The sequence below is a fragment of the Aotus nancymaae genome, unplaced genomic scaffold (assembly GCF_030222135.1).
Source record: "Aotus nancymaae isolate 86718 unplaced genomic scaffold, 86718_ANA_hifiasm-v0.15.2.pri h1tg000057l, whole genome shotgun sequence".
NCBI lineage: Eukaryota > Metazoa > Chordata > Mammalia > Primates > Aotidae > Aotus > Aotus nancymaae.
Window position 1 is genome coordinate 60,258,787 of NW_026988471.1, and position 12,087 is coordinate 60,270,873.

The 12,087-nt window shown below is 40.1% G+C and overlaps 1 protein-coding gene across 1 annotated transcript in view; it reads right to left on the reverse strand.

Moving 5' to 3' along the window:
• The window catches only part of XPO1 (exportin 1), a 57,616-nt gene that overhangs the window by 6,865 nt on the left and 38,664 nt on the right, over window positions 1–12,087 (reverse strand). Inside the window, exons 10-19 of the mRNA XM_012477228.2 lie at window positions 11,454–11,582; window positions 9,389–9,547; window positions 8,117–8,314; window positions 6,390–6,528; window positions 6,043–6,224; window positions 5,802–5,958; window positions 5,557–5,720; window positions 4,175–4,309; window positions 2,912–3,095; window positions 1,997–2,103 (exon numbers count right to left, since the gene is read on the reverse strand). Coding sequence (XP_012332651.1) covers window positions 1,997–2,103; window positions 2,912–3,095; window positions 4,175–4,309; window positions 5,557–5,720; window positions 5,802–5,958; window positions 6,043–6,224; window positions 6,390–6,528; window positions 8,117–8,314; window positions 9,389–9,547; window positions 11,454–11,582 — 1,554 coding nt within the window. The remainder of the gene's footprint in view (window positions 1–1,996; window positions 2,104–2,911; window positions 3,096–4,174; window positions 4,310–5,556; window positions 5,721–5,801; window positions 5,959–6,042; window positions 6,225–6,389; window positions 6,529–8,116; window positions 8,315–9,388; window positions 9,548–11,453; window positions 11,583–12,087) is intronic.

Below are 12,087 nucleotides of genomic sequence, written 5' to 3' on the forward strand. Positions count from 1 at the left end.
TTTTATAATTCTTTTTTCTTTTTCAAATAGAATCTTGCTATGTTGTCTAAACTGGACTTGAAGAGCTGGGGTGATTCTTCTGCTTTAGCCTCCCTAGTAGTTGGGATTACAGGTGCATTCTACGATGCCCAGTAGTATTTTCATGTTTCATGAGTTTACTTAATGAGTAACTTCTTTTTCTTAATTTCATATTTATTGCGACACAAAAAAATGAGGTTTTTTTATTTTTTTGAGATGGAGTCTTACTCTGTTGCCTAGGATGGAGTGCAGTGGTGCGATCTCAACTCACTGCAACCTCTGCCTCCCAGGTTCCAGCGATTCTCCTGCCTCAGCCTCCCAAATAGCTGGGATTTCAGGCACATGCCTCCAGCCCAGCTAAAAAAAACATTATTATTATTATTTTTTGAGACAGAGTCTTGCTCTGTTGCCAGGCTGGAGTGCAGTGGCATAATCTTGGCTCACTGCAACCTCTGCCTCCCACAGCCCAGCTAATTTTTTTTTTAAATACAGAGTTTTGCTCTTGTTGCCAGCCTGGAGTGCAATGGCGCGATCTTGGCTCACTACAACCTCCGCCTCCCAGGTTCAAGCAATTCTCCTGCCTCAGGATCCCAAGTAGCTGGGATTACAGGCATGTGCCACCACGCCCTGCTAATTTTGTATCTTTGTAGAGATGGGGATTTTACCATGTTGGTCAGGCTGGTCTTGAACTCCTGACCTCAGGTGATCCACCCACCTCGGCCTCCCAAAGTGCTAAGATTATAGGTGTGAGCCACCACACCTGGCCTAATTTTTGTATTTTGAGTAGAGATATGGTTTCACCATGTTGGACAGGCTGGTCTCGAACTCCTGAACTCAAGTGATCCACCCGCCTCGGCTTCCCAAAGGGCTAGAATTACAGGCATGAGCCACCGTTCCAAGCCAAGACAAGAAAAAGAAACACAATGTTTCATGTGAACAAATATCCCAAACTTTAACATAAATCTTATTTATAAAATGATACCCTTTGTATTATTCCCACTGTGCTCCTGACATGTGCCAAAGCTTCTTGTAAATTACAAACATCGCAATTCTTTTAATACATCTTTCCTTTTGTTTTCAAATTTTAAATACAATTCTGATCACATAATACACATATTTAAAACCTTTTGATGTCTAGGTTAGCCAACTTAATTATTCCACAAGAATTATATTCAGAACAAGTTTACTGAAGAAAATTATTTCCTTAACAAGAAACAATACTGAAATTTCAAAATTATGAAAATAACTAGCACACTTTTAAAAAACCCAAAACAAAAACCCAAAAAAACAAAACAGAAAAAACACTATACCAAGTAGTAGTGATATCAGAATAGAATTTTTTGGAACGTCCCAAGGTTCAAGTGAATAAAATGAATAAAATTATATAGTAACATCTAAAACTAATTCACAATTTTACAAGTTTTGAGGGATAACGCAGCTGGTTTTTATTACTGAAAGTGATTTCCCTTTCTGCAAATCATTTAAGAAAAGGAAAAAGTGTAAAAAAGACTTTCAAGCCTTTAATCTGGGAAGCAGTCACTTAGCTAAAGAGGTAAAGTAATGATATTGGCTGTGGGTTTGTCATAAATAGCTCTTATTAAAAAAAAAAAGAGGTAAGGTAGTGACAACTTTGTAGCTCTGTTAATTGTTCTAAAAAGTCAAGAGGAATGCAAAAATAGCACCTGTACTCCATTAACTAAATCCTCCTAACCTATCTATGGAAATATAAAATGACCCAAATCTTCTTAGCTATCTTGTTACATTATCACCACACTTCCCTATTGATTAACAGCACTTTCTTTTGAAGATGAAATACAACTGTTAGTATAGTAACATAAAGACTACAATATATAGAATGCCATAAAATACCCACAAAGTAGACATCCTCTAAATTAGTAAAATGCACATAAAAGAGCATAACATATTTGATAAACACAGCATCAACACTAAAAACCACAAGCAAACATCTCTCACTTACCATCTGTGGATCATTGGATCGGCTCACCCAACCAGATATTAACTTTAAAGTTTCCCTTTTTACCGTTCGCATACTTCTAATCAATGGTTGCTTTGTAACCATTTCACCTACAAAATAGAATCAAATGGAATCTAATTTTACCACTAAAATTATACAGTGGTAGTCAGGTGTACATTAGTTGCAATTTCATTTTATCATTAAAAAGCATATAGCTGGCTGGGTGCGGTGGCTCATGCTTGTAATCCCAGCACTTTGGGAGGCTGAGGCGGGTGAATCAAGAGGTCAAGGAGTTTGAGGCCAGCCTGGCCAACATAGTGAAATCCCGTCTCTATTAAAATAAAAAAAATTAGCCAGGTATGGTGGCAAATTTGGACTCCCAAAGTGCTGGGATTACAGGTGTGAGCCAGTGTGCCTGGCCTAAGACTAATTTTAAAAGGGAAAGGTATACCAACCAACTGTTTTAAATATATTTAGGGTCATCTGGGAAACAGGAGGTCTGATTTAAATCTGTGAAAAATATTGAATGCTTGACTTAAGGAATTAAAAGTGGAAGTGATGTTTTTTGTTTTTGTTTTTTGAGACAAAGTTTTGCTCTTTGTTGCCTAGGATGGAGCACAGCGGTGTGATCTCGGCTCACTGCAACCTCTGCCTCTGGGGTTCAAGCGATTCTCCTGTCTCAGCCTCCCGAGTAGCTGGGATTACAGGGCATGAGCCACCATGACCTGCTACTTTCGTCTTTCTTCTTTGTTTAATAGAGACGGGGTTTCTCCACGTTGGCCAGGTTGGTCTCGAACTCCTGACCTCAGGTGATCTGCCCCCCTCAGCCTCCCAAAGTGCTGGGATTACAGCCATGAGCCACAATGCCCGGCCATGCTTTATTTGTACTACATTATGTAAGAATTCAAAATCACCTACCATTAGCTTGGATAGCTGCAGAAATGTTTTCACTGAGGCACTTGTATACATTAAGCATATCTAAATAAATTCTTCCAAGTTGAATTACAAAGGGGTGTCCAACAGCTTTGCAGGCTCTCACATTTGTTTTCAAAATGCTACCAAGTTGCTTGACTGTTTCAGGATCTTTCAGTATATCCACATTCTTGGAGGAAAAAAAGCAAATTCCATTTATCACATAAGAATTATCCACATAATTACTAAAGCAAAAGCCACATTTCCCCTACCATAAACCACATTTATAATCCCAAACGTTAAAATGAACACAAAAGTCTTTTTGTCTGTACCTAGAATAAAATAATATATTCCATTGTAAGATCAAATGAGAATTAAAATTGTACCATGGATAATTTTTTTTTTTTTGGGAAACGGAGTCTCGCTCTGTCAACCAGGCTGGAGTGTAATCACATGATCTCAGCTCACTGCAAACTCCACCTCCTGGGTTTGTGCAATTCTCCACCTCCGCCTTCCAAGTAGCTGGGATTACAGGCGTGTGCCACCACGTCCAGCTAATTTTTTAATATTTTTGGTAGAGACGCGGTTTCACCATCTTGGCCAGGCTGGTCTTTAACTCCTGACCTTGTGATCCACCCGCTTCAGCCTCCCTAAGTGCTGGGATTACAGGTATAACCCACTGCGCCCAGAATTTTTTTTTTGTTGTTGTTGTTGGAGACAAAGTCCCGCTTGTTGGCCAGGCTGAAGTGCAGTGGCTTGATCTCGGCTCACTGCAACCTCCACCTCCCAGGTTCAAGCAATTCTCCTGCCTCAACCTCCGGAGTAGCTCGGCTTACAGGCATGGGCCACCACACCCAGATAATAGTTCTATTGTTGGGCAGGCTGATCTTGAACTGCTGACCTCAGATGATCCACCCGCCTTGGCCTCCCAAATGCTAGGAATATAAGCCTGAGCCACTGCACCAGGCCCAGATAGTTTTTTAAATGTGCAAAGTCACAGATAAAAGTACTTATGGATCAGACATACATGTTACAAGGTCTGAATTCAATAGAACACAGTCTTCGCTGGGCGCAGGGTAATTCTCCTGCTGAGGCAGGAGAACTGGTTGAACCTGGGAGGCAGAGGTTGTGGGGAGCCAAGATCTCGCCACTGCACTCCAGCCTGGGCAACAAGAGCGAAACCCCGTCTCAGAAAAACAAAAACAAAAACAAAACCCCACAGACTTCCTCAATCCCATAAAAACTTTAGAAGAAAGTAGAAATACTTACTTTGGTTGCCTGTTGGATTATACTATCCCAGACTTGATTAGGGAGTAGCATGTATTTTTCTATTAAGTGTTCTTGTACTGTTTGATCTGTTTGTGCACCAATCATGTACCCCACAGCTTCATAAAATGTATGAACCTATTTTAAAAAGCAGACATTTAAACTTTTATATTCTTATACACCCTAATAAAAAAAAAACACACTCAAGCAATTCACAATGTATTGAAACTGATTTTGGCCCAGGTATGGTGGACTACCCCTATAATCCCAGTACTTTGAGAAGCCCGGGCTGGCGAATCACCTGAGGTCAGGAGTTGTAGAGCCTGACCAACATGGTGAAACCCCATCCCTACTACAAATACAAAGAAATTAGCCAGATGTGGTGGCAAGTGCCTATAATTCCAGTTACCTGGGAGGTCTGAAATACTTGAACCCAGGAGGCAGAGGTTGCAGTGAGCCAAGATCACACCTGCACTCTAGCCTGGGTGACAGAGGAAAACTCCACGTCAAAAAAAACAACAAAAACTATTAAAATGCCCAAAATGTGGGGCCAGGCGCAGTGGCTCACGCCTGTAATCCCATCACTGGGAGGCCAAGATGGGTGGATCACAAGGTCAGGAATTCAAGACCAGCCTGGCCAATATGGTGAAACCCCATCTCTATTAAAAATACAAAAATTAGCCAGGCACGGTGGTGCTCACCTGTAGTCGCAGCTACTCAGGAGGCTGAGAAGAACTGCTTGAACCCATGAGGTGGAGGTTGCAGCGAGCCAAGACTGCACCACTGCACTCCAGCCTGGGCGACAGAGCGAGACTCTGTCACCCAAAAGAAAAGCCCAAAATGTAAAAAATCTGAATTTTGTTTGTTAGGAATAATTTTACATAGGGCAACAGCCTAACAAACATCTGGTCAAGAAACAACCTGTCTCACTATGAAAATTTAACCAGGCCGGGCGTGGTGGCTCACACATGTAATCATTTCAGGAGGCTAAGGCAAATGTTTACCACTTGAAGCTAGAGTTCAAGACCAGCCTGGGCAACTTGGCAAAACTCCATCGCTACTAAGATAATTAAAAAATGGTTAGCTGGGTGTAATGGCAGCACATGCCTTAGTCCCAGCTACCCAAGAGGCTGAGGTGGGAGGATCACCTGAGCCTAGGAGTTCAAGGCTGCAGTGAGCTGTAATCGTGCCACTGCACTCAAGCCTGGGTATTAAGAGTAAGACTCTGTCTCAAGGAACCAAAAAAAAAACAAAAAAACAAAAGAGAGAATTTAATCAGAAACACTTCTACTGATTTAATAGTTGCCCTCCTATTTCCATTGATAAATACAGATTGATGTGGGTGTTACTTCCTAAAAATAATAGATGCTCAGTACTTAACATACCTGTTGAGGCTGAAGATCACAAATAATAGTGTTAATGTTGTTCAAAATCTCATCAATAAATGGCATCACTTCTCCAACTTGAACCTGAACAAAATGCCTGCGGCACTTCTGGGCTATTTTAATGAAAGTATCACAAGCCATGTCCTGGACTCCATCATGGGTCTCTAACAAGACAAAAACATTCATTTAGTTCTTCAATAAAAATAAAAACAAAATAAAATAATATAGTAAAGAAACAGATTTACCATGCATGAATTCAAACAGCTTGTTAACTACAGTCTTCAAAAATTTCCAGTGAGCTCTCAAAAATCGTGGATATTGACCTACTATGTACATGATATTTGATGCAATAATAGCTTTATTATCTTTGCCTCTTTTCTGTTCACATAATCCTAATAGATCCTGTAAATAAGACAAATTTATATCGTTTACTGTAACAATATATACTTATTTAGCAATTGTAATTCATATCTATCCCTTGCATACCTTTATAACTGTAACAAGAAATCGTTTTTCATCCTCTTCATGCATTGCTCCACTAATGGAGCCTATTGCCCAACACAATGTATTCAAATTTTTCCATGACCACTCTGTACCATTCACTTGATTGTGAAGCTTCTCTGTCATTATTCTTTCTGTATCTACATAATCTAGATGAGTAAGATAAACTACAAAGAAAAAAATTGTTTCAAATGCAAAGCATGAGCAAAAAGTTTTGATGAATAACAGTATGTTTAGAAAAGATTCAGAAACGTGTACCACATTTCCTAAAATGTAGTTCCACCCCAGAATAGATTTATGAAGGTAAAGATTAACGGTATTCATTAACTTACCTAATGTTTCTCTCATATTCTTATACAAATTTATGGAATCTGTATCCTTCATGAATTCTCTTACAACTTCTCCTTGATCATTCTCTACAACCAATACTTCCTCTGGTTTAGCCATTCGACTAACCATTAATAAACGGACCTATACTCAACAATAAATAAAGAAAAAATTGTTAGATCACTGAAATCATTTAGTGTAGAAGCTTAGTTAAAAATAAACAAAACAAAACCAAAAAAACCACAGAACAGCCACATGTAGGAATTCATGCCTATGATCTCAACAAGTCCGGAGGCTGAGACATACAGAATTGCTTGTGGCCAGGAATTTGAGACCAGCCTGAGAAACAGTGACACCCAACCTCCAAAACAATAAAAATACTGCAGCTTAAAGCACAACAGGAAAAAGTATATAAAGAAAAACCAGGCCAGGTGTGGTGGCTCACGCCTGTAATCCAAGCACTCTGGAGGCCAAGGCGGGTGGATCACATAAGGTTGGGAGTGCAAGACCAGCCTGACCAACATGGTGAAACCCCGTCTTAAAAAAAATAATAAAGCCGGGCGCGGTGGCTCAAGCCTGTAATCCCAGCACTTTGGGAGGCCGAGGCGGGTGGATCACGAGGTCAAGAGATCGAGACCATCCTGGTCAACATGGTGAAACCCCGTCTCTACTAATACAAAAAATTAGCTGGGCATGGTGGCGCGTGCCTGTAATCCCAGCTACTCAGGAGGCTGAGGCAGGAGAATTGCCTGAACCCAGGAGGCGGAGATTGCGGTGAGCCGAGATCGCGCCATTGCGCTCCAGCCTGGGTATCAAGAGCGAAACTCCGTCTCAAAAAAAAAAAAAAAAAATAAAAATAATAAAAATAAAAATAGAGGCCGGGTGCGGTGGCTCAAGCCTGTAATCCCAGCACTTTGGGAGGCCGAGGCGGGTGGATCACAAGGTCAACAGATCGAGACCATCCTGGTCAACATGGTGAAACCCCGTCTCTACTAAAAATACAAAAAATTAGCTGGGCATGGTGGCACGTGCCTGTAATCCCAGCTACTCAGGAGGCCGAGGCAGGAGAACTGCCTGAACCCAGGAGGTGGAGGTTGCGGTGAGCCGAGATCGTGACATTGCACTCCATCCTGGGTAACAAGAGCGAAACTCCATCTCAAAACAAAATAAAAATAAAAATAAAAATAAAAATAAAAAAATTTAAAATTAGCTGGGCATGGTGGTGTGTGCCTGCAACCGTAGTTACTTGGAAGGCTGACACAAGAGAATTGCTTCAGCCTAGGAGTGTAAGATTGTAGTGAGCTATGACTGTGCCACTGCACTCCAACCTGAGCCACAGAGCATGACCCTGTGTCAAAAAAATTTTTTTTCAGTGTAATTTAAAAAATGGCTTTACAGTTATTTAAGTGTATTTTAATGTGAATTTGTTTTTTAAAAAACAACTTTTGTTACAGGAGCTATCTCTCATTCCCAGACTCTGGTTCAGTGGATTGGCAGGTGACCAACGAATTTGCCTAACAAAATCACAGGTGATATTGATGCTGACAGAAGGACCAGAATCAAGGAGGTTCTAGACTGAACTCCTTTCATGTTCTAGTTTTTTTCCCACACTCATGGAGAAGTTGTTGAGTTCTCTTTTTGTAGCTCACTTATTAGATAGATTAGAAGTATTTGCATTCAGACCTCAAAACCACAGTAAGCAACAACAGCACTCGACCAACCACTCTGTTACCTTAAATAACATGGGCAAATATAGCTGTCTCCTGGGAGGAACATCAAAATGTTGACTTCCAGATAGCAATGGAGAGGCAGATGTAGAGAATGGACTCTCTCTATAGAGTTCAGCAGCCAAATGATTCCAGTATTCAAGACAAATTTTAAAGATTTCAGTTTCTTCTACTTCAGATACCAACAACATATAATGAAGGGCCTACAAAGATGACCAAAATTATTAAAATAATTCTTAAACATTACCGACTTAAAACTGCTTTTCACTTGTAACATTTAAGGGAAAATAAAAATTCATGTTTTACTCATCACACCTCAGATTTCAATACTTATCAAACAGACTGTAAACTCTGGAGGAGTAACTCTGCTTCTTCTGACATGCCCTAAAATACTTCAGTTTTTATCACGTCTCCTAAGGGACATGTTAACGGCCTTGGGTGCCAACAGGCAAGAAGTATCAACAACCCAAATGTACCATCATAGATGAGAGAACAAACAAAATATAGAATATTCAGACAATGAAAATGTTCTTCAGCCACGATGTAAAGTGAGGTACTGATACAGGCTGTAGCATGGAAGAACATTGAAAACATGATGCCAAATGAAAGAAACCAGACACAAATGTTACATGTATGATTCCTTTCATATGGTATAATCAGAATAGATACATCTACAGAGACAGAACCCAAACTAATGATTGGGAAAGAGAACAAAGAAGGAATTGACTGTTTTATGAGTAAAGGGTCACTTTTGGGTAATGACAAGTGTTTTGGATCTAAGTATTAATGGTTGCACAACATTGTATATATACTGAAATGCCACTGAATTTTCTGTGTGTATATTTATATACATAAAATGCGTGTGTATGCATATATATGTATACATATACATATATATTTTTTCTATTATATGTATATATTTTTTCTCTTCAGAGTCTTGCTCTGTCGTCCAGGCCGAAATATAGTAGCAGGATCTTGGCTGAATGCAACCTCTGCCTTCTGGGGTCAAGCAATTCTCCTGCCTCAGCCTCCCAAGTAGCTGGGATTACAGGCACAAGCGACCATGCCCAGCTAATTTTTGTATTTTTTAGTAGAGATGAAGTTTCATCATGTTGGCCAGTCTGGCCTTTAACTGCTGACCTCATGATCCACCCGCCTAGGCTGCAAAAAATGCTGGGATTACAGGTGTGAGCTACCACGCACGGCCAAAAGACACACTTTTAAGAGTATTAGTAGGTAGGGCAGAATTTTAGGAGCAAAGGCTCCACAAAGCTTACCTCCATTAGAGTTTCCCTGAGATTTAATCTTTTTTCTATAAGTTGATCATGTTCTTTAAGAAAGGTGCAAAGAAACAAACTGAGATTTTGAATAAAGTTCTGTTCATCATCTTTTCCATTTGAATACGCAAGTCGAATATTGGTATTTAAAGGAAGCATCTGCAAATTTTAAAAGGGACAATCAGTTTGCATTTTATAAAATGACAAAAGACTCTTTTATTTTATTATTATTTTTGAGACAGGGTCTCACTCTGTCATCCAACCTGGAGTGCAGTGGTATGATCACAGCTCACTGCAGCCTCCAACTCCTAGGCTCAATCAGTCCTCTCAACTCAGCCCCTCCCAAATAGTTGGGACCACAGGCATGTGCCACCATACCCAGCTAACTTTTAAAATGTTTGTAAAGATGGTATCTTGTTATGTTGTCCAGGCTGGTCTCGAACTCCTGACTCAAGTAATCCTCTCATCTTAGCCTCCCAAAGTGCTGGGATTACAGCTGTGATCTACTGCATCCAGACAACACTGTTATTTTTAAACCCTAAGATCTCAACACTCTTTTGCTAATATTAAACCACAAACACAACTCCTAGGGCCGGTATACCTATTCTTACATTCCTAAGACCTAGATTTTGACTCTTCTCAAATAAATACATTGGAACGAGTAAGGCCACAATTATTCAAAGCCTTTAAAAGTTTTTTCTAGTATTGGACTGATCCCTTTCTCACTGATAATAAAAATGCAAAAATAGTCAATTCATTCATTCAGATCACAAACATACACAATAATCTACTTTTTCTTTCTTTTTTTTTTTTTGAGAAAGAGTTTTGCTCTTGTTGCCAGGCTGGAGTGCAGTGGCATGATCTCAGCTCACTGCAAACTCCGCCTCCCGGGTTCAAGTCATTCTCCTGCCTCAGCCTCTCAAGTAGCTGGGACCACAGGTGTGCGCCACCACATCCAGCTAATTTTTGTATTTTTAGTAGAGATGGGGTTTCACCATGTTGGCCAGGATGGTCTCGACCTCTTGACCTCAGGATCCACCTGCCTCGGCCTCCCAAAGTGCTGGGATTACAGGCGTGAGCCACCTCACCCGGCCTTTTCCTTTTTTTGGAGACAAAGTCTCACTCTCTCACCCAGGCTGGAGTACAGTAGGTGTGATCTCAGCTCACTGCAACCTCCACCTCCCAGGTTCAAGCGATTCTCCTGCCTCAGCCTCCCGAGTAGCAGGGACTACAGGTGTGTGCCACTACACCCAGTTAATTTTTGTATTTTTAGTAGAGACAGGGTTTCTACCATGTTGGTCAGGCTGGTCTCGAACTGCTGACCTTGTGATCCATCTGCCTTGGCTTCCCAAAGTGCTGGGATTACAGGCATAAGCCACAGTGCCCGGGCTTTCCTTGTTTTTTTTTTTTAAAGAGACAGGATCTTGCCCTGTCATCCAGGCTAAAGTGCAGTAGTGTGACCATAGCTCATTTTAACTTTGAACTCATGGGCTCAAGAGATCCTATTGCGTCAGTCTCCAGAGTAGCTGGAACTACAGATGTGCAACACCACAGCTGGCTACTTTAAATCTTTTATAGAGATGATCTGGTTATGGTGTCCAGGCTGGTCTTGAACTCCTGGCATCAACCAGTCCTCCCATCCTGGGCTCCCAAAGTTCTGGGATTATAGGTGTCGACCACCACCCCTGGCCATGAACACAGTATTACGAATAACCTTCTAGATCATTTAATAGATAGATAACCAGTCAAACTATGGCTGGAAAGAATTCCTCCAGACACAATGTTAGGAACAGATCCCAGGTTTCCCATTGTCTGATAGATCTCTCTCAAAGGACCAAGCTCCTAAACTGTGCAGAAATAAATTACCACAACATACCCCAATCTTGAATTTTAAGAAATTTTTGGAGATATGATAAAAATTTGTAGCTCACTATAAATTTTATGTAATAAATATAAAATAACATTATGGCTAATCTATGACACATTGTTCTAAAATACCTCATTTGAAATTCAGTATTTTCTAAGGCACTAAAATTGTTCAATTTTCAAGATAGTATTACATTACCTGCTTTAGTTGCATCATTGTCAGAGTAAATAGCGTTACAAATTGTTCTTCATATTGGCTTACACTCACACCAGCAATCTCAGTGAGGCACTTTAGAGAGACATTTCGAAACATTGGAACATTCAGGAACTATTTAAAAGAGGGGAGGGAACCATAAAATTAATTGGCCTGACAAACACTGTATTTAAAATTCACAATTAAAAGGAAAAACTACTTAACAATTAAACATAGATGTAGATGTTAAAAACAGGCCAAGTAAATGCACATATTGTATCTGACAGATACACTGAGAGGAAATTTGATTACCTACCCAATATACATTAAATGCTTTAGGAGCCAACTGTGCTTTCTTTTGATGTGTTCTTAGACATCTAAAATAACAAGGCTCCTTAACAACTTTCCTAGAATCTGTGATGTGACTTTTGGGAATGTTATACTTTCTGTGTAATTAACACAGGACCTAAAACTTGTGATTGCTTAGGATTTTGGAAAATGGTTATTATATCTAAGAGTAATAAGAAAGTGGGAAAACTGGCTTTTATATTCTATTGTTGAGAAGATAAACAATTATCTAGGGTTGGGAATTCAGTGGGCATTAAAACCTTAAAAATAAACATGGCTAATAACCTGGTAA